This window comes from Leuresthes tenuis, unplaced genomic scaffold (assembly GCF_036924035.1).
Source record: "Leuresthes tenuis unplaced genomic scaffold, fLeuTen1.0.hap1 SCAF_19, whole genome shotgun sequence".
In the NCBI taxonomy this organism is placed as follows: Eukaryota; Metazoa; Chordata; class Actinopteri; order Atheriniformes; family Atherinopsidae; genus Leuresthes; species Leuresthes tenuis.
The window spans coordinates 30,761,409-30,784,965 of NW_027325373.1; the positions used below are offsets into that span (position 1 = coordinate 30,761,409).

General features: G+C 41.7%; 2 protein-coding genes across 2 annotated transcripts in view; both read right to left on the bottom strand.

Annotated features, from left to right (window-relative positions):
• prrc1 (proline-rich coiled-coil 1) overlaps positions 1-23,557 on the bottom strand; it is a 150,948-nt gene that overhangs the window by 111,781 nt on the left and 15,610 nt on the right. The window lies entirely within an intron of this gene.
• LOC140277467 (cortexin-3) lies at positions 13,712-13,996 on the bottom strand. The gene is given in 1 exon segment (XM_072372503.1): positions 13,712-13,996. A coding segment is annotated over 1 exon segment (285 nt).

The following is a 23,557-nucleotide window of genomic DNA, read 5'->3' on the forward strand; positions in this document are numbered from 1 at the left end:
AAAAACACAAAGTCTCGGCAACTGGAGAAGCAGTCCGCGGTGGTTTTTAATCACACACTCCAATGCCACTTGTTTCAACTTCCGAAAATTTAATCCAGGAAAAAAGGCTTACAAATATGGACCGAAACGGTTCCATAATACGCACAAGAATCCAAAAGAAACGAAAGTTGACTAAAAGAAAGCAAATAAACAGCATGAAGTGGTGAAATCGGTTTTACTCATGCCTATGTGCGTCTGGCACATGCGTCTTCAGGCTCTCCCACGTTGGAATGTGGATAAAAGCTATATGTTCAGCTGTAATGCCATGTAAAAACAATCTCTACATTTACTCACAGGTGTGACCTGTTAGGACCTTAAGATATCAACAGGCTGTATAAAGCCTTGCGCAACGGCTGTGTGTTTGTGCCAAATGTGCAAAGCCCATCCGCGCTTCCCAAAATTGGAGCGAGTACTCATAAATCACGTGAATAACATGAATAAACGTTTATACTGCATTTTGTTGTGTTTTATACGTTCTATGCTGTCATTTCTCTCCTCTCCTATTGGCAAGGCAAGGCAGAGTGCTCGCAACTGTGTCCTGTGCAGTAGCCGTGATATCTGTAATCACAATTATTACTTTTGCTTATGATGACAGTGTGCAAAAGACGCATGGGCTCTGTGGAGAGCTCCGCTCCAGCTGGCTGCTGTGACAGGTCACTGACACTGTATTTCTGCTTAATCAGTTTCAGTCTCGCCAGAGTTACATTAATATCTGTATTTTTATATTTGACATTTCAGGGGATTTTGATAATAGATTATTAAAGTTTGTTTGCGAGGCTGATATGCCGGCGCGCGTATTTGCGCCGGCATATCATTAGTGCAAAATGTTTTGGGTAAAACATAGGCTATTAAAAGGAACTGTCGGAATGGCGGTATGTTAAAAAAAAACAAAACATACCGCCATTCCGACCATAGGAGGAAAAAAGTGTGGAGACCAATGTCGGAATGGCGAGATGTCGGAATGGCAGCATGTAACCCCTGAGACCTAGCCCAGTAGCATAACATTTCTCTCGCTCACGCACACTCAAGACTTTTCCCCGGTTCGTCAGCTTGTTTACATTTGCGAGTGCTCTGCTCGGTGATTCAGCTCTGAGTAAGATGGTGCTCGGTGCAGACTACGCTCACGCACAGGTCAGACCGAGATCACGTTCAATGCGTCTGACATTACTCTTGGGTGGCCACCAAGTGGTGGACTGAGGTATTACCCTTAAATTACAAATATTGGTTTAGTAACCATGTGGGTTACACTGTTTTTAGACAGTGCGATGGAGCCGGAGTACCTGACGAACCCCCAAACAGAAAGAACCCAGCAGAGATTTAAACCAGGAAGGTGGCAGTGCTGTTAACCACCATGCTGTCCAGAAGAAGTTGATTCATACACCTTCAGATATGTCACAGTAAGTATTCCTGATAAAAAGCAGCGAAAGAAGTCAACACTGCAGTGAAACTGGTTTATTCTGTTTCACAAACTGAAGACTGTGTTTTTCTAATTATACTGGCTTCCAACCAGGACAGACATAACTGTGTACAGTGGCACACCCTCACAGCACTGGTGCTGTGGCCCTGCACATATATATAAGCCAGGGTTTTTCCTGGCTTAAAATGATGGGGTGGTGGTACCTGATCACAAGTGCATATGTACCGTGCCTTCAACTGACTCAAGCTCAAGTGTTTTACTTGCAGTCTAATACCCATTTTACATGAATTACAAAAAATGACAAGTATTATTTTAAAGCATATTCATTGATTTTTAATGTGCTTTGTTTAACATTCAGCTCAGTTACATGACAGCTTAACCACCATTTACTTGCACAAGCAGGCCCGCATTAGATCACCATGGGCCCCGGGGCTAACCACTTTCTCAAGGCCCTCCACGCCACCGCCACCGGGAACACATACTTGTAAAACATAAAATAATGCTTCATGAATCACTGCAGTATAACTTTGACTGTAACAAAACATGATTTTAATGTCAAAGAAATTTACATAGCTCTACATATCTCTATACAGAAATTGAATTAACATACTCATACGACACTATGAGCGCTTTGTTAAGTTCTTTTAAAATACACAGTAGAGCCCTGTGCAGGACTGTTTTCTTCACCCAACTCCGGCTGAATTTCTGACAATTGCTCCCGCAACGTGTATGTCCACACCCGCCCGCACCGGCAAAACTTTGAGAATTTATGCCCGCACAATAATAGAAATGCATTGATTTTGTGTCTTCTCCCGTCCTGCAGGGGAAAACACGTCATTTTATAGGCTATTAATAAAGAGATTCATAGACAATTGAGAAACTTCCCCAAATGTCAGAGTTGCCTTGCTTTGTCCTTGTGCTGTAAAGACCTTCTTTGAGCTTCCTTTCCACATCATTTGTTGACATCCTGTTGCTAGGATACATCCCGATCCCACAGTGTTTTTTTTCAGCCGCCCGCTCCCGCGAGATTCGGAGATGTCGGAGGCTAGTACGCACAGCCTGTGTAATTTCCCTTTATGATTTTTTCGTTTTTGAGCTCCACTTTTTGGTTTCGTTTTTCTTTTTCCTTTACTCACAATTTCCACTTTGGCAGAGTTTAAAGACCACAACTCATTCATTGGACTGGCACATCACAAGTTGACAGCCATAATCATTAACCAATCACAGTGGCTTAAATTTATACGATACATTAATCTTCCCGCCCTCCCTTCCCTTCTCTTGCCTCCCCTCCCCTCCCCTATTGTTGGGGCTGCGGTTGCTGCAGTTGAGTATTATTGGGCTGCGGTGGCTGCAGTTGGGTATTATTGGGCTGCGGTGGCTGCAGTTGGGTATTATTGGGCTGCGGTGGCTGCAGTTGGGTATTATTGAGCTGCGGTGGCTGCAGTTGGGTATTATTGGGCTGCGGTGGCTGCAGTTGGGTATTATTGAGCTGCGGTTGCTGCAGTTGGGTATTATTGGGCTGCGGTGGCTGCAGTTGGGTATTATTGAGCTGCCGTGGCTGCAGTTGGGTATTATTGGGCTGCGGTGGCTGCAGTTGGGTATTATTGAGCTACGGTTGCTGCAGTTGAATATTATTGAGCTGACGTGGCTGCAGTTGGGTATTATTGAGCTGCGGTGGCTGCAGTTGGGTATTATTGGGCTGCGGTGGCTGCAGTTGAGTATTATTGGGCTGCGGTGGCTGCAGTTGGGTATTATTGGGCTGCGGTGGCTGCAGTTGGGTATTATTGGGCTGCGGTGGCTGCAGTTGGGTATTATTGAGCTGCGGTGGCTGCAGTTGGGTATTATTGAGCTACGGTTGCTGCAGTTGAATATTATTGAGCTGACGTGGCTGCAGTTGGGTATTATTGAGCTGCGGTGGCTGCAGTTGGGTATTATTGGGCTGCGGTGGCTGCAGTTGGGTATTATTGAGCTGCGGTTGCTGCAGTTGGGTATTATTGGGCTGCGGTGGCTGCAGTTGGGTATTATTGGGCTGCGGTGGCTGCAGTTGGGTATTATTGAGCTGCGGTTGCTGCAGTTGAATATTATTGAGCTGCTGTGGCTGCAGTTGGGTATTATTAGGCTGCGGTGGCTGCAGTTGGATATTATTGAGCTGCGGTGGCTGCAGTTGGGTATTATTGAGCTGCGGTTGCTGCAGTTGAATATTATTGAGCTGCCGTGGCTGCAGGTGGGTATTATTGGGCTGCGGTGGCTGCAGTTGGGTTTTATTGAGCTGCGGTGGCTGCAGTTGGGTATTATTGGGCTGCGGTGGCTGCAGTTGGGTATTATTGGGCTGCGGTGGCTGCAGTTGGGTATTATTGAGCTGCTGTGGCTGCAGTTGGGTATTATTGGGCTGCGGTGGCTGCAGTTGGGTATTATTGAGCTGCGGTTGCTGCAGTTGAATATTATTGAGCTGCCGTGGCTGCAGTTGGGTATTATTGAAAAGATGCTTAATTGACATGTCGGCTGGTGCTAATTTCGGCACAGCGCCACTACCACTACTGGTGGTTGTGTGCAACTGCAGTTGCATATGAATGAAATGACAGATGCTGACAGGGAAACGCTTGGTGAAATTACTGATGGAAAACCAGCCGTCAACTGGGGACGGTAAGGAATTTGGTGGCGGCAGCTGCCACCAAATTCTCCATACAGGAAAATCCCTGTAAGCTGACTGAGGCAGGTAATACAGCTGCTCATGGGCGGATCTACTGGGGTAGCATAGGGTGGGAACGAAAGCCTTGCCACCCCTAATGCCACCCCAGTTGGCAGCAACGTATTAACCCTTGTGTGATGTTCATGTTGTTGTTACTCAGCCAGTGTTTGTGGGTCTGATGGACCCCTTGCATTTTGTGGCTTTTAATGCCTCACAATCAAACACTTTTATGTTAAAATACTGAACAGATGTTTACTTTATCCCAATTACAAGCAGTGTAAACAATATATATGGTTAATATTTGCCCTTTACCTTTGTTAGGTCACGTTTATAACTTGTTATTTAAAACATAATAAAGAAAATCAATCAAAATCAAGACATGAGTGGAAACAAATTTACAAGTGAAGCAAGGTTTTTCAAAACTATTGACTTCTATTTCTTTGAACTTGAAATTTAACTCATTCAGGTGCGCAACACATGAATACAGAGTAAACATATCAGTCAAGACAACACATCAGCCCCATAGAACACATGGCCTTTAGCCACTAGCCTATACAACACATGAGGGGCAGAGCTTTACTGTATGTGTGTTGCAGATATACTTTTTGCACTTGATGCATGTATATTGTGTTTTCCTGTCCATCTTGGGTCCGCACACTTCGCACAGCTTCTTCTTGTTGTACTGCAACAGCATCACACACTTACTTCAGGCTCTGCAGATTGTGGTTCTGTAGGTTGGGTGGACAGGGCACCAGCATTCTCCTCCTGAATCCTCCTTACCATGGCTGCAGAGGCTGGGGTTCTGGGGACATGTTTTCTTCTCTCGATTTGTGGTCTCACTATGCCTTTCCCAGATCCTCAAGAAAGAGCCGTCTTTTCTGGAGCTTCACTCGTTTCCACTCTGGGTTCAGTGCCTTCCAAATGACAAAGGCATTATACACTGAGACGTCCAACATGTCAAAGAATATCACCAGTGGCCAGCGTAGAGTCCTCCGTTTGCAGCTGTAGGCCGTCACCAGCTTGTCCATGTTGTCTACCCCTCCTTTTGTGGCATTATAACGTTTATGTTTATGTTTATGTATTTAGCAGACGCTTTTATCCAAAGCAACTTACAAATGAAGATATAAGCCATCATATAATCCATGATGATCTCTGGTTTGTGATGTTCCTGGTCACAGATTCTTCCATCCCTGGGCAGTGTACTCATGAGTACCACATTCTTGCCTTTCTTTGGCACATAGGATACCAGGGATGTGTCAGCCGTGTATGCAAGAACATCAGTTTCCACACTTCTATTAGCCCCGGGTCCAGTGGACCCGGACATCTTATATGTAATAGAAATGTGTAGGGGGGGTGTATGGTGTGTGGTATTTAAATATGTATTCTGATATATGTTCTTCACAGAAAATGAGCCAAAGTCAGTTAGTCTCAGTTTAAGTTAATTAATTGTATCATTTTTCTTTTAATAAAAAATGAAAACGGGTCCCACAGACCCGAACAACACACAAGGGTTAAAAGAAAAGTTATGGCCAATTTGACATTTCCGATCGCGAATCTCCAATGTCCGACCATCATAAATGCAGCACGCGATGACGCCAGTGCCGATGATACAGAGCGGCAAGAGACTGCTTTGTTTGGAAAACTGAATGGCGCGAAGCGAGAGAGCCGAGAGTCGCGAGGAAAGGAGACCGGAGCAAAGAGGTGAACACTGATTAACTATCTATCAAGAAATTAAATTATAATGAAAGCACAGTGCTAGTATAGTAGCGATTCTGATTTTGAGATGATAAAAATCAGGTTGAAGGACTTTATTTCCCTAACTATACATAATGTTAGCTGGGTGACCTAGCCTAGGTCTGACGTTAGTCCTGTGTAAAGTAAGCTACTAAAGCCTACTTTACGTCTTTGTTAAGTTACTTTGAATCATCGTACAGAAATGAAGAGGAAAGGTAGCATATGTAGTTTTTCTCACCAAAGAGAAAGGCGAGAGAAGTAGAAAATGAACCACTTGGAGGAGAGGAGGTAGAAGGAGAGAGAGAACAGCAACAGAAACGTGACAGAGACAGAATACAAGGCCAAGGTGACCAGAGACATGAGGAGGTGGGAGAACACCACAGTAATGAAGATATGGAGGGGGGAGAGCATCATCAAGATGAGGAGGGAGAAAGCGAGAGACAATATATCATGCAGGACTCAGCCAGTGAAAGGGAAAGGAGAGTGCCCAAGCTGGTTCACATGGTATGGAAATTGTTGCTGCATAGTATTCTAAGTTACATATGAATAAGAAGAAAAACATTTTGCTATAAGGTGTATTGAAGAGACATTGCTTAGACTTCTTTAGATAAATGTGAATAGTCATGTTTGCTTAAATATAAATAATTAGGGAAACTTGAAAGTGTGATGAGATGGGGACAGAGTTTTAATATTTTGTGTACAATGTATTTTAGATCTATTGCTCAGGTTAAATTCCAAAATTAAACAATTGAAACTAAAAATACTCTTCCTGGCTAAACTGTTAGTGTGTGTTAACACAGTCAGATGGTTATAACTAATCAATGACAGTTCCAAACTGATTATATTGTTACTAGTTGTGTTCTATAATTAGTTCAGATGTAATGGAGTTTAAATCTTTCCTCCACTCCATCTTCTAGACGTATCCAAGTCTAGATATGAGGTGCCACTGCAGCCAGTGTGGGAGAGTTTCCCTAAGACCCTCCAGGGAGGAAAATGATGACCTCAACAGAATCTGCAAATTTCTGTATTTATATCTTTGTTATGGCAACTGAGAAAGTCTGATATCACCTTTAATAAAACCTAAATTGTGAGGAAAAAAAAGTTTAAACTGCAACACTGGTGTAAATTGCTGAACATGAAGTGGTATTGTTGTTTTTTAATGTTTCTTTTGTATATACATTATAAAACTGTCCAGAAACAAACTACGTTTGTCTGTATGAGTTTTTGTAAATGGTGCCTGTGCCCATGTGTAGTGTGTACGCACTATTTCTCATCAAACTGTGATGAAATTCGGCATATATACATCTGCCATATGCAGCTGCTGTTTCACCTCGCGTTCACGTTAGAAACCGTCTGCCTTCTCAGAGTAACTGCTCACATACTTGCCTGTGAAGTACATGAGGATTCCACAAGGACTCGCACCTGATCACTCTGACCGGAAGCTGCTGCCGGATTTACAGGATGTAGCAGAAGCACTTTGATAAATGGTGAGTATGGACTGAACAGAAGACGTTAGCATTTTGTTGATCTTCACATCCCGACAAAAAAAGTATCTTAGATGGTATGTGAGGCCGCTAAATCAAGCACGGTGAGAGAAATTGATGATCCAAAACACTGAACCGTCAAAGGTGAGCTTACACCCCCCCAAACCAGTCAGCGACATAGTGCAGCTTGGTACGCATAATGTTCATTTCTGAGGAGGTGCACAGCCACGACACCAAACGAACGCAGGGCACGCGAGGCAGCCGCGATAAACACGTAGTTAACAGCAACTGTATTCGAAGCTTAATTGATGTGAACACCACAATACATAAGTACTATATTCTATATCAGATTGTATGTAAAACTGCTTCTGATGAGGGATCAAACTTGATTGTTCACTAAATAGTACAAATTGTGGGGAAAAAAGATTTCAGCTTCTGATCCAACAACAAGCCACATATACGTTGTGAAATCTATTTCTATGAAGAAAGACTTGAGAGTGGAACTTTTCTTTATTAAACCAGGAACCTAATATAGGTTAGTTTATCTGAAGAAAAGTACAGTAGCACCTCAGTTTTCGTGATTAACTGAATGTATGAAATATGAAGCAATATTTTCCATAAGAAATAATGTAAATCCAATTAATCCTGTCCAAACACCCAAAGATATTAACAAAAAATACATTTTTATAGAGTATAACTATCGTTTTACATACAGAAGACAATGAGAAATAAATATGAAAGACTAATCAAATGGATAAATGAAGATTTAACATCACTTTTACCTTTTTTGAAGAATATATTCTGACATACATGTAACTAGTAAAATAAAAGAGTTAGCTAAATGTACATATCTGGGTTCATAACAAACAATAGATACCACTCTCAAACATGTTAGCCTTTACGTATTTACTTTAGGTACACAACACATTTAGATCATACTCATACTCGTAAGTGAAGTTATGACAAACCAAACACTCAAATCCTCTCTGCTTGATGCTGTCAGACAAAGGGGGGGATAATTTACTTAAACACTGCACACCTGGTAACCTGAACATGATACATACAGTACATCATACACAGACCACACAAAACATTGAAACCAGTGGCAGATGAAGTGCGAAACACTGATAACCTCCTTACGATGCAGCTGTCAGCTCCTGAACAAGGTCGATCAAAGGAGGCCCCAACTTGCTACCAACAGGACCGAAAGGATCTGCTGCCAACATGCCAAGCCAGAACAAAAGGGCATCTACACATTATTTGTGTTATTATTGTAGATGTTGTGTCAGAACAAATTGATTTTTTTCTGAGTCACCAAGCAGGACTTTCTAAACACACTTTCACATATACACTGTGTAACAGCAGTGCAGAAGTTTACTTTTCTTGTGCATCATTTCATGATGTAGGCAAATCAGTAACTTGTGTATAGACCTATTAATATAGACTGGATGTGTATATCAATTAAACTGCAGGTTTACTTGTGGTTCCCAGAGTTTCTAAAAGCAGAATGGGAGGCAGAGCCTTCAGTTATCAGGCCCCTCTCTGTGGAACCAGCTGCCAGTTTGGCTTCAGGAAGTAGACACCCTCTCTACCTTTAAGATTAGGTTTAAAACTTACCTTTCTGATAAAGCTTATAGTTAGGGATGGCTCAGGTGACCCTGAAACATCCCATAGTTCTGCTGCTATAGGCCCAGACTCCTGGGGGAGCTCCCATGATGCACCTCTCCTCCCTCCATGTACATATGACATCATTGCTGTCATTAACTTGTGTTTGTCTCTCTCAGCAGGTATCTCTGGCCTGGTGTTGCGGTGCTTGTTGTCCCTATACTGTCCCTGTCCTGTCAAAGCAGATGGCTGCCCTTCCTGGTTCTGGTTCTGAAGCTTCTTGACAGTACTGGCTTGAATTTGAAACCTAGCTCAGGTCCTTTGCTGCATGTCAACCCCCCCTCTTGTGAAGGGTGGCAGACAAAGAGAGAGAACATTTTTTTCATCAAATCTTCTTCTAAAGATAATATTTTATGCAAAGTGTTTAATAATATTATTTGATTGGGTTGCCATTGTAATACAAATAATTGGATTCTAATTAGCTTGAATTGGACTGTATTTTTCAAGTGCCTTGAGATGACATTTGTTGTGAACTGTCTTGAACTGAATTGTGGGTTTAGTGGAGGGGTGTTCCTCTGTGTGGTTATGTTTGGGTCTAGAGGCATGAAATTAAATAACAGCAAACACTTATGCAAACTAATCACGTGTTAAAACACATACTAACTTCAGCAATCAAAACAATAAAGAATGTGAATATATGTGAGGCATTGTTGCATGTTGGAACAGGAGCACCATCTAATGAGGTATGCTCTCCCATTAACTCTGTTTAAGATTATTGTTGCCTGGTTAGATGTTCTTTTGTTTGGCTAAATGATCAAAATTAGCAGAGAATAGAAGAGATGGCAAAAGGAAAAAGATGGACATTACGGAGATAACTGAATCACACTGCTCAATGCAAGATCTGCGGAACAAGGGCTGTGCTGAAATCTGTTCCCTCGCAAAATGCACCGTTGGTTTTATTTATATTATACCACATTACATGACAAGATTATTACAAGATTTCCATTGCAATGCTGATGATACTCAGCTGTACTTATCTATGAAACCAGATGAAACCAATAGGTTGGTCAGACTACAAGCCTGTCTTAAAGACATAAAGACCTGGATGACTCAGAACTGTCTGCTTTTAAATTCAGACAAAACTGAAGTTGTTCTCTTTGGACCTGAGCGCTTCAGGGAGAAATTGTCTAGTTATATAGTTACTCTAGATGGTATTTTCTTGGCTTCTAGTTCTACAGTGAGGAACCTTGGAGTTATTTTTGACCAGAATTTATCATTTAACGCACATATAAAACAGGTTTCTAGGACTGCCTTCTTTCACCTTCGTAATATTATTAAAAAAATGGAACATCCTGTCTCAGGGTGATGCAGAGAAACTAGTTCATGCATTTGTTACTTCAAGATTGGACTACTGTAATTCCTTATTATTGGGCTGTCCCACATATTCTCTGAAAAGCCTCCAGCTGATCCAAAATGCTGCAGCCAGAGTTCTGATGAGAACTAACAAGAGAGATCATGTTTCTCCAGTTCTAGCTTCTCTTCATTGGCTCCCTGTTAAATTCAGAATAGAATTTAAGATTCTTCTCCTCACATATAAAGCTCTTAATGACCGAGCTCCATCATATCTTAAAGATCTCATTGTAAGATATTTTCCTAACAGAGCACTTCGCTCCCAAACTGCAGGTTTACTTGTTGTTCCCAGAGTTTCTAAAAGTAGAATGGGAGGTAGAGCCTTCAGTTATCAGGCCCCTCTCTTGTGGAATAAGCTACCAGTAAATGTCCAGGAAGCAGACACCCTTTCCACTTTTAAGATTACAATGAATTGAATTCCAATTGGTTTGAATTGGACTAAATTATTTAAGTGCCTTGAGATGACATTTGTTGTAATTTGGCACTATATAAATAAAACTGAATTGAATTGAATTGAACATCTTTATTGTTGGGATTCTTTGCAGCAACAACAGGAAATGAGTATGTTGTAAATGAACATGACGGATATTTAAATTTACACATCTGGGGATATAATATGTTAATGCTTTGGCAGTGTGCATTCTCAGAATTAATGCTACGCATCCACAAGATGAAACTAGGCCCAAACATACTGGTGACCTCAGCCAGGGATCATCAGTTCCCTGGTGTGTTCATCCAGGCCCAGAGAAGTGTGGGAACAAACATTTCTGCATAGGGTAATCAGCGTTTATCAGAACTTAAACCTCATGCAGTGTTTATTTAGCTCAATATGGGAGACAAATCTAAAAGGAATACAATTCCATTTTAATCCCCTTTGAGAAATGTTTTTCTTTTAGAACCCAAGAAACCCACGGTTTGGTCGCAGTCATCCAAACCACTCATTTCTAAAATAATTATATGAAAATGCTTCTTTGTGGCAAATTATGTCAGGGCCTCAGGACACAGGACACAAGTGCAGGGTTGGTTCAGATTCAAAGATGTTTATTAAATAAACAAAGCACAGCAAGGCAGGATGAGGATCTCCTCACAAAGCAAAGCAGCAGGCTGTGAAACTCCTTGAGCGCTCTCCACAATAACTATGGCTAGGGAGATTGCTGCTATGAAAGTTATCAAACAAACTCTCCACGCCAAGAGGAAAACAGAAAAGCTACGAACGATAACCAAATAAACTCTCACGCTCTCCTATGGAGGCGGATTTAAACAAAAGACACTCTTAAAAAACAGAGGCACTATGAAACTTTAACTATTAACTTAAATAGAATGTGTGGCTTTAAGAGCACAGGAAATGTTTAGCAGGTTTGAGGTCATGTGACTTTGGAAGAACATCCATGACCATCAGCACTCTTTGGTCTTTAGTCTTTCAATAGTTCAGTAGTTCTTTGCCATTCTTTGATTTATGTTTGGACTCTGCAGCATAAATCGTACTGTAAAAGGATGCAAATCAGAGCATCTTCATTGTCGCTGAGGAATGAAGTACTTCTCCTTAGTCAAAGAATAATAAATTCAGGGTTGCTGTCTAGCTCCAGTGCAGGCAAATATTTCAATATCCCCGCCATGAATATTGTTTGAATATTGTTTGTTTGATTAATATTGTTTGCAGTGCCTCAGACCAACTTCAGGGATGTCGTACGCACTTTTCTACAGCTGTTGATTCTTTGGTGACACTTAGAGGTGATGTTGGGAAACTGTTATAATAAATAAATGTGAACACAATTTGTCCTCAGACTGACTTATGTGCACATTTGAGACACATGAACAATGAACACTGATGAACAATTAACACACCCATGTGACCGCAATTACACGAGTGGATACAAAAGCATGTTCAAAATGTGGTGCAATGCATACCATTAAGAACAATGTGTTAGGTGCTGGGGAGGACTGGATCCAAAAGCGAACATGAGACAGAAGGTAGAAGTCAAAAAGGGATTTATTAGGTGAGGTGGAAGGAGGCTCCGTGTCCTGGTGACTCCGTGCAAGGCTCGGGAGATGAGTGGTTCCAGTGTTCCGAAGATCTCGTGTGTACTCGTGTAGTGAGTCTCAGATACAGGCTGCGGGTGGGCTCGGTGGCAGGCTGGGCTGGGTACCGATCTCCGACAGATGTATCCAGTAGTCATGCGTGTTCGTCCGTAGTGAGGCAATATTCCGACACCGCAGGCCAGGAGGGAGCAGGCTTTAACAGGTGCCAGATTGGTAATGGGGCACCGGTGTGAATGTGAGAGCGCACCTCCCAGCCGTCCAGCCCAGCCTGAAAAGGTCATAATCACCACACAATGGCTGCTTTAGCAGTATTGGATGACATTGTAAATGTAATAACCATTGTAAATGGTGCAATTGGAAGAGAGTGTGTGTTCAGAGACTGAAAGGATTTGCTGGCACATGATGACAACTGGCACATCAGCCGTTTTGAGGGCAATCCTCCTGGAACTGTGTGCAGAGCTGCAGCCAGTGTTTGAGCGCAACAACGAGGATCCATGCGCTGCTTGTGCCACAGGTGATGTGCACACTGGGGTTTAAGCAACCGGGGCATTCCAGAGGGAGCTGGAGAACTGATTGGGACTGTGACAGTCGACCCTGAGCCGAGCCATGCCAGTTGAGTGGAACGGAATTATCTGCATCTCAGCAGGTATATCAAATTCCCACAATTCTGTTGAAGTGCAATTTAAAGCAAGAGTCGGTTTTCCTAATGTAATCGGAGCTATCGCCTGCACACACAGTGCTATAAAAGTCCATCACGTGATGAATTTGTATATCAACAGGAAACATTTTCATTCCATCAATGTATAGATCGTATGTGATGTGCAAAAGCTGAATATTAAATCTAGATTTACACAAAATATATTATGGATTTTGAACAGGGTAGAGGGTAAGTTGCTCTATAATATTGTTGGTTTTGGTTAAAAGAAATAATGTGAATTAGTGAAATGTGTGAATAAAGCAACACAGATATTCATCAATGATCAAATCATTGGATTGTCTAACCAACAACCAACTTGTTGAAGTTTTAGGTGACGAGGCCTTTTTTGGCTAAATCAACAGTTTTTCTTTTAGTAAGCATTCACTTTGCAGGGTAAGCATGTTGGGAAGTCCCTCTGATCCAAGTCGAGTGACATTTTAATTTTTTGGCAGATTGTGTAGTTTAGAACAAAACAGCAGTGGGACTGTTGCTTACTGCCTTCATAAACAAGGCAATGCAAACACTGTAACACACCACTGATGTGTGTACATACAGTTACACTAGTGTTCTGGAATGTGTGTATTTTGTATTAAACCCTAGGCCAGAGTATAGTCAAACTAGACTTTCTCCAGGCCATCTGACCAGGTGGAGGTTGGCATACTCCGGTAGGGGTCTAGCAGGATACAGAAGCATTGCACGATGAGGATGAGGGGGAAAACAAACAGGAGAATCACCAAGGCAAAACTTGTCTTCTGCTCCAAGGACATGACAGTGATGGCAGAATCTGACAAGGAAGAGGAGGAGGAAGGGAGGCCTACAAAGTGTCCCCCAGCAGAGTACAGCAGAGAAGAGAGAGGTGAGGTGAAGGGCTCTTCGCCCATAATCTAGAAACAGAAGTGTACAGTGGGGGTGGAAGAGAGGTAATGTGGCTCCCGCAGGAGATGTGGCCTCCTCGTCACTGAAACCCAGCCTCAACCCCTGCCATGGGCCTCACTGTCTGGGTAGACACACAAGACCAATGCATAGCTTTTCATTGAGTTTAAAAAGACTCATTTCACACAGATGACAAACAACAATTATGTGGAATCTTGCTCTTTTTAATTCATGAACACACTGTTATTAGCTCTGGCTTTGAGACTATGATTCAAGCAATAATGCAAAGCAGATGAATGATTACGGTGCTAACACATTTAGCACATCTGATGATGAATGAGATGTCATTTATCAGCGATCTGATCATAATATTTATCATGTTATATTATAATGGAAAACATCGCTGTTCTTACACTAATGTATTTCAATGGACATGCAACAGTATTTAAAGTGAACGGAAGGAAGAAAAGAACATCAAGGGAACATCAGAACCTGTGGACTACAACAACCTTTTTTTTTTCTTCCTCTCGCCTCTTATCCTACTGCTTGGAGAGGTTATGTGTTTCACCAAACTTGTGTCTTCCACCAGGGCCTGGGAGTTTGAAGGTTGTGTGCGGTATCTAAGCTATTCGTTTGCCTGCCACATTTTTGGATCGAGGTCTTAGATGTTGTACCTGGAATCTACTGGAGTCACCTTCCCACTCTGGGAGCCACAGGCGCAGGTGGAATGCATGATTCAATCAATCAATAATTGACACATTTTTAATGGGGCTCCCACGTACACACAAAGCAGAGGATGAAGCATTGCCAAATGTGCTTCCAAAGCAATTTCCTTCCATGGCAAAGAAAAGAAGATATGATGACACGTATCTTGCCTTTGGCTTCACTTGTGCAACGTTGAGTAATGAGAAGAGACCGCACTGTGTTGTAGCTTGAAGCCAAACAAGCTAAGACGCCACTTTGAGGCAAAACATCCAGAGCACAAAGACAAACCACTTGAGTTTTCCAGACAAAAACTTGTAAACTGCTGTGTTCAACAGTCAATTTTTACTAAAGCTGCATCCTTGTTGGCAAATGCTCAACTCGCCTCATATCAAGTTGCCTACTGAGTGGCGCAGTGTAAAAAGCTGCACACGATAGCGGAGGAATTAATACTTCCCTGCCCTATGGACATGGTTTCAACTATGCTTGATGACTCAGCAGCCAACACTTTGAATAATTACACTGTGAAGGCGGTTTGATATTTTGTTATCTATTAAAAAATAAATCTAATGGCAGTTTACTTTTAGTTCAGAAAAAAGGTTGAGGTTTGTATTAATTACAATGTGTGAAATAAACTGCAATGGAGTCTGAAAACAAAATACGTGTATGTATGTCCTCTTTTTGGGGGGGTGCGCAAAAATGTTCTTATCTACCAAACATGTTCACAAGCAATTTTTTCCAAGTCAAGTCTCAAGTCTTTTGACCCAAGTCCAAGTCAAGTCTCAAATGACTGAAATGAACGTTCTATCATTAGACATATGCCATTTGGTCTAGATAAGACTTTAAGCATTGTTGTTTGTTATGGACTGAAAGCATGTACTGTATTATCAATATATGGAATATCATTATACTCTGCAGGATCAAAACTGATCAGAGCATGGTCACTTAAGAGGGCTATTTCAATCCAATGTGAAGAAACACCATGAAAGCTTGTTTGAAGTATATCAGTGTATTTGGAAATATGTGTGCTTGCTCTGCACCACAGGATACATTAACAGACATATTGATAACTGGCTGTGTAGCCTGAAAAAACTGATCTCTCCTGTTCTTGTGCTGCTTCAGGGTGACCTTTTCTAGCTAATGGTAGGGTTTGTTTGAGGTCAGCCACTTTTTTGTCTGTCCCTGACACATCCCATGGAGAGGTGAACTGTTTTTATATACTTTTCCATCTACGTAGTAGTTTTCTTTATGTATGTTTAACTGTAGTGTTTGTGTATTAGTAGAGTGCATTCCTAAGTGACAGGAGAGACAGATTTGTTTTACAACTCTGAGCTAATGGAGGTGGCTAATCCTCATCTAAATGGTAAATGGACTGTACTTGTAGGGTGTATTGGCTTTTCTAGTCTAACTGACCACTCAAAGCGCTTCTAACACTACATGCCACTTTCACCCATTCACACACACTCATACAGCACGTCTTAAGTCTATACGTCTATACATAACTACGTGCTTTCTAACCATTCATACACATTCATTTACCGATGGATACATCGGAAGGTGTCAGTGTCTTGCCCAAGGACGCTTCGACATGTAGTCCGGGGAAGCCGGAGTCAAACCACCGACCTTCCAATTGATGGGTGACTGTTCTTCCTCCTGAGCTACAGCCGCTTACAGATGACTGCATTTAGTAGAACTGACATCCCTTGACCTGAAGTATTTAAATATTGACTGACCGTGTTCTTCACCATCGGACACAAGCAGGCACTCATGCAGACTTCATGGGATTCTGGATCTGTCTGGTCCCTTTCACAAAAGGATATAATGAACATTTGTTAAAACACAAATTCAAACTTCAGATTTCCCCCACGTCTTTTAGAAGCTGCCATGCTGTGTAGAAGTAGTTTTCTAAGCCTGAAATTTGATGGTGTTGTAGGATCCTTCATTATCAGGATAGTCCTGCTCTCTGTTAGCCAGTCTGGGTGGGTGCCTTTTGCAAGCGGTTGGTTCATTTGGTCCTTTGTCACTGAACTTTGAGAGCTGATTATGTCACAGCTACGGCTGCAACTCCAAGGTCCACTTAGTGTTTCGTTCTCTTTTCCTGGTTTTCTATCTATCGGCAGGAGGCAGGGATGCGACGCAGGCATGCGACGCAGGCATGACACACCAGTTTTCTTTTTTCTTTTTTTAATAAATCTTTTTTTAATTTTATACTGATTACCTTCCATGTATAAATACCTTGGGCCTCATGTACAAAGACTTGCGTGGATTTCCTACTGAAACATGGCGTACACTCAAACCAAAATGCCCTCCAACGTACAAAAATATCCGGATGTATCAATGTGTGCGCACGCATGAATCCAAGCACATTTCGTTTGTACAACCCAATCAACGCGGAATTGAGCGCACATGTCGGAGTACCCGACTCCTCCCTGTCCACGTCCCTACATAAATATGCAAATCATATTTAAATGAGCACTGCACCTGCGATTCCCCTCTCTGCACGATCAAAAAATAAAGAAAAAAGAATGAGTAGGACAAGAAAAAAAAAGAACTTCACAGAAAACGAGATGGAGGTGCTACTTTCTGAAGTGGGGGGTCTGAGAAGCACACACAAGAAGAGGTGAAAAATAAGTGGTCCGATATTAAGGTGGACAACAGGCGGGGCGGGGGCTGTTTGAACAGAGAGACGGCACAACTATGGGTGACACTGCTCTCTCAGGGGTGGTGGGAGCACATGTGGGTGACTCTGATTACCCCCAAGGTAAATACCTATATTTGTGTAACTCACAACAAACTGTTCATACAGTAACTAGTGCAGAAGTGCACCGGGGAAAAGGTGAGGCTGATTAAGACATTTCACACTTTACGCACAGGGTTATTAACACTTACACACAGAGACGATCAGGGGCTTGTTAGAAAGATCTAAAGCTCTTGTTTAACCAGCAAAAAACATCAAGTTACAAACATAGAACCACCAACTATGATGCTGTGAAGACGGGATAGAAACTGGGGGCGCACATGATCAATACATGTCAGGGGGAATAATATTAGGACAATTACACGAATTAAGTTACTCACCAAGAAGCCACCCATCAGTGCCAGCTTGTAGTCTGTTCCCAACAATTATGTTACTCAATGTATGAATCATGCGTTGAATCAAGACACATGGGTGTGTTAATTGTTTTTCAGTGATAATTGTTCATGTGTCTCAAATGTGCACATCACTCATTCTGAGGACAAATTGTGTTCACATTTAATTATTATAACAGTTTTCCAACATCACCTCTAAGTGTCGCCAAAGAATCAACAGCTGTAGAAAAGTGCGTACAACATCCCTGAAGTTGGCGTGAGGCACCACACATTTCCACGGTCATTTCATTCTTGATACATCTGATCGTTGACGTGAAAAAGCTTGCACGACACTTTTTTGTGCGTTCGTACCCTTTATACATGAGGCTCCTGGTCTTCTTTCCCATTCTTTGCCTGATAGTTTGCATTTTCACTGGTAATTGTGGTATCAAGGTTCAGCTATAATCTCTTGTGTTTTTGGATAAATCTTTCAGTAAACTTGGATGTTAGCTTTGTCGTATGCCTAAACTCACCTGTGAGTCTGCTGCCTACCTGCTTCTGTCCACTCCTCAGATGATCTTGTGTGTACAAGTCCTCAATAAATTGAACTTTTGGATTATCATCTACTTCACCCGTTTTTCTGTCTCTGCTCTGGGGTCCACACTTCAACAAGTCGTGACAGATTACAGATTTTGTTCAGCTCTGTGTTAATTTCTCATCTTCAGCTTAATTTTGTTATGACTGGTCATGGGGTGCCTGTATCAGGATCAGCCCTGTATCTGGAGAATGTTGAACACTTGTGTTCTCATTCCCCACTTAGTTAACATGCTGAAAAAAACTGGACTGTTAAAGTGTATGTTCTTATGCTTTGACCAAAATGTAGCATAAGAAGCTGGTAAAACCACACGGATAACATGTTAGTGATTTGTAAAATCAGTAGTGTCCAGCACATTAAATATGCAAAGCTGTCACATTCAGCACTTCACACAGTACCAATATGGCACCAGCTAATTGTTTTTTTCGTTGTTTTACTTTTTTGGTCTGACAAGTAATAGGTGAACTGAGTGAAGCCTAACACGAACAAACTGAAAGTGGGCATAATACCAATTATTGTAGGGAAGTCTGACAACAACTTAATTCCCTCCCATGCTCGTAATCTAGGATAAGGACAGTAATCCAATTAAATGGCCCTGCCAAGCTGTAACCATAGCTCAGTCTAAGTGTGCACTGAAATGTATTGAGTGACATAAGACTCTGTGGAACTTCAGTAGAGCTCCGTGTGTAGTATTGGGACTTTGTTGGTGGACTTTTGGTTTTAATATATGAATGTTATCTCCACAGAATTGATTGAAACAACATTGACTTTGTTTTTAATGTTCAGGGTTCACCAACTCGGAGTTCAGAGTAAAAAGAAGGGATTATTAAACCTTTGCCTGGTTTCAGAGCTTAAAATCAGTTCACTACATGGAAAAAAGACTGTATCAGGTTGATAATTTTGTCTGATATCATCCTAATAACCTTTTAGAACAGATCTCAGCACAAGTAAATATTGGATTTCACAATATTGTTGTCACGTCTTTAGGTGTTGATTCATGTCTTGTCTCATCATTTCCTGTTTTATTTTGAAAGCACTGACCTTCTCCTCTCGTTTCAGGTATCTTGCCCTTCCTCCTGTGTCAAGTGTCTGATTGTCTTCCCTGCTTCCCAAAGTGTTTCCACCTGTTCCCCATGGCTCCTCTTGTGCTCAAATAGTCTGCGTCTCCCTTGTCTTGTGCCAGTGTGTTGCATCCTGTCATGAGCCTCACTCTAGCGTCTTGTCCACAGAAATCCACAGAAATGGGTAGTCTGCAGTGTAGCGATCCTCCTGCAGGGCATGTCCTTTGTTTGACAATTTATTCTTCAGCTCCAGTTTATCACAGTAAGTTTCATAGTCGGGTTTTGTTCCTCCATTTTTGGAGGGATTTTGATTTGTAATCTTTTCATAGTCACCTCTGTTAGAGGAGTGTTGCGTTAGGTTTCTGATTGTTTTATAGTTCCTCCTCTAGTGGAGTGATTTTGTGTTTGAGTTTTAGAAGATCTCGTCACACCTCCGTCAAAGGAGTGCTTGTAGTTTATGGTTAAAGTTTCATAGTGCTTCTGTCTAAGAGTGAGCTTCTTTTGTTAAGTCCACCTCAATAGGAGAGAGTTTATTTGCAATCTTTCATTGCCTTTCTGTTTTCCTCCGAGAGTGGAGAGTTTTGTTTGATCATTTTCATTGCTGTCCTCTCCTCAGGCATAGTTATTGAGGAGAGTGCTTTAGGAGTTTCACAGCCATTGTTTTGCTCTGTCTGGAGATCCTCCACCTTGCTTATTATCAATAAACACGTTTTGCCTTGAAAAGACCCAACTGTGGTGAGGTAAAATTCAATTAAATTTTATTTATATAGCGCCAAATTACAACAATTGTCATCTCAAGGCACTTAAGTAGTATAGTCCAATTCAAGCCAATTGGAATTCAATTCATTGTAATCATAATCCAATTCATTCATATAGAGCCAATTCAAAAAATAATATCCTAGCTAAGGAAACCAACAGATTGTACCAAAACTTGTCTTCAGTCCAATCTCCCGTCCTGAGCGTAACTGTGGCGACTGTGGAAAGGAACGACTCCCTTTTAACAGGAAGAAACCTCTGGCAGAACCAGACTCAGGAAGGGTGGCCATCCGCCTCCACCAGCTGGGGTTTGAGAAGACAGAAAAGAGGGGGGAAAAACACCATAACACCATTCAAAGGATACCTGTTGGAACAGGGAAACACAAGTTAATAACCACAATAATGTCACATGTACATAATATCATTTGAGAAATTAAACAGGGGGAAAAAGAGAGCAAAGTGAGGAAAGGTGTGACAGATGAGGTCCCCCAGCAGTCTAAGCCTATAGCAGCTTAACTATGGGATGTTTCAGGATTACCTGAGCCATCCCTAACTATAAGCTTTATCAAAAAGGAAAGTTTTAAGCCTAATCTTAAAAGTGGAAAGGGTGTCTGCTTACCGGACATTTACTGGCAGCTTATTCCACAAGAGAGGGGCCTGATAACTGAAGGCTCTACCTCCCATTCTACTTTTAGAAACTCTGGGAACAACAAGTAAACCTGCAGTTTGGGAGCGAAGTGCTCTGTTAGGAAAATATCTTACAATGAGATCTTTAAGATATGATGGAGCTCGGTCATTAATAGCTTTATATGTGAGGAGAAGAATCTTAAATTCTATTCTGAATTTAACAGGGAGCCAATGAAGAGAAGCTAAAACTGGAGAAACATGATCTCTCCTGTTAGTTCTCATCAGACCTCTGGCTGCAGCATTTTGGATCAGCTGGAGGCTTTTCAGAGAATATGTGGGAGAGCCCAATAATAAGGAATTACAGTAGTCCAATCCTGAAGTAACAAATGCATGAACTAGTTTCATTGCAACCCTGAGACAGGATGTTCCTGATTTTAGCAATATTACGAAGGTGAAAGAAGGCAGTCCTAGAAACCAGTTTCATATGTACGTCAAATGATAAATTCTGGTCAAAAGTAACTCCAAGGTTCCTCACTGTAGAACTAGAAGCCAAGGAAATACCATCTAGAGTAACTATATAACTAGACAATTTCTCCCTGAAGCGCTCAGGTCCAAAGAGAACAACTTCAGTTTTGTCTGAATTTAAAAGCAGACAGTTCTGAGTCATCCAGGTCTTTATGTCTTTAAGACAGGCTTGTAGTCTGACCAACCTATTGGTTTCATCTGGTTTCATAGATAAGTACAGCTGAGTATCATCAGCATAACAATGGAAATTTATACCATGCTGTCTAATAATGTTACCTAATGGAAGCATGTATAAAGTAAAAAGAATCGGTCCAAGCACAGAACCCTGAGGAACTCCATGACTTACTCCAATGTGTTAGGAAGATTCTTCATTTACAAGAACAAACTGGAATCTATCAGATAAATATGACTTAAACCAGCCTAATGCAGTTCCTTTAATCCCAATAACATGTTCAAGTCTCTGTAACAGAATGCTGTGATCGATCGTATCAAATGCAGCACTGAGATCCAACAGGACAAGCACAGAAACAAGTCCGCTATCAGAGGCTAAGAGGAGATCATTGGTAACTTTCACCAGTGCTGTTTCTGTGCTATGATGCACTCTGAATCCTGACTGAAACTCTTCAAACAGATTATTTCTATGTAAATGATCACAAAGTTGAACTGCAACTATTTTTAGACAAAACTTTAGACAAACTTTAGACAAAAAAGGGAGATTGGATATAGGTCGATAATTAGCCAACACTTCTGAATCAAGAGTAGGTTATTTAAGTAAAGGTTTAATTACAGCAACCTTAAAAGTCTGAGGTACATATCCTGTCAACAAAGACAGATTGATCAAATCCAATATGGAAGTGTCAATTAAGGGGAAAACCTCCTTGAACAGTCTGGTTGGGATTGGGTCTAACATACAAGTTGATGGTTTAGAAGACTATTGCTGTTGTTAGCTCAGAAAGATCAACTGGGCAGAAGCCGTCTGAATACAAATCAGGTTCTAAAGATACTTCTCAAGCTGCTCTACTTGATGATACATCAGTGATAATAGTGGGAAGAATTCCATTAATCTTCTCTCTGATAGAAACAATTTTATTGATAAAGAAACTCATGAAATCATCACTGCTGAGAGTTAAAGGAATACATGGCTCAACAGAGCTCGGACTCTTTGTCAGGCCTGGCAACAGTGCTGAAGAGAAACCTGGGATTATTCTTATTCTCACCTATCAATGATGAATAATAAGCAGTTCTAGCTTTACGAAGGGCTTTCTTACACGTTATAAAACTATCTTTCCAGACTAGTTCAGACTCTTTTAAATTAGAGGAACGCCACTGTCTCTCCAGCTTTCTTGCAGTCTGCTTTAATGCATGCAGCTGTGAATTATACCAAGGAGTCAACCTCTTCTGACTGATTACCTTCCTTTCCCTTTCACATCTTTTTTGGAGAAGTTTAAAAGGACATTTGATCACCCTCTTTGTGAAGATAATGCAGCCAAGAGACTCTTAAATTTAATACAAGGAAATCAGCCAGAAGCAGTATTCATCATCGAAATCCGCATCTAGAGACACAAAGATGGAGTGGCCATCTAATGCCCTCCAGGGAGTCCTCTTAAACACTTTTAACAATCAAATAAAAGACCAGCCTGTGTCTAGAGAGGAGCCATCTTCTGAGGATCTTGTCAGGATAGCAATACGCATAGACAAGTGGCCAGCCAAGCATAGGCGGGAAGCTAACACTCGCCTCCATCAACCACCAATTAAGTGGCTCCCCCGTGACAATTTCACTTCTTTGACACCCTGTGCTAATGCTATAACTGCTTCTCCCTCCTAGGGGGAATTTCCAGAGCCCGCTCAAGTACGACGGACGAGGCTTAGTCCTGAGGAGTGAATTTGCCACAAAAAGTCTAATGACTGCATCTACTGCAGCTCAAAAGAACATTTCATCGCCGCTTGTCCGGTGCGGCCAAAAGATAGAGCCCACCAGTAGATGCAGGATTACTGGTGGGTGGAACACAAAAAAGAGAATCCACTTTGTCTAACCCTTACTGTGACCATTCAACTAGGCAACACCAACCAAGAGTTTTTGGCTTTAGTGGACTCAGGAGCAGAACAGAACCTCTTGGACCCTGGTTTGGCCTCCCAGCTTCATCTTCCCTTGGAGGCCCTGCCAACACCCATTACAGTATCTGCCCTGGATGGAGGTATTTTGACCACAATCACTCACAAGACCAAACCATCCC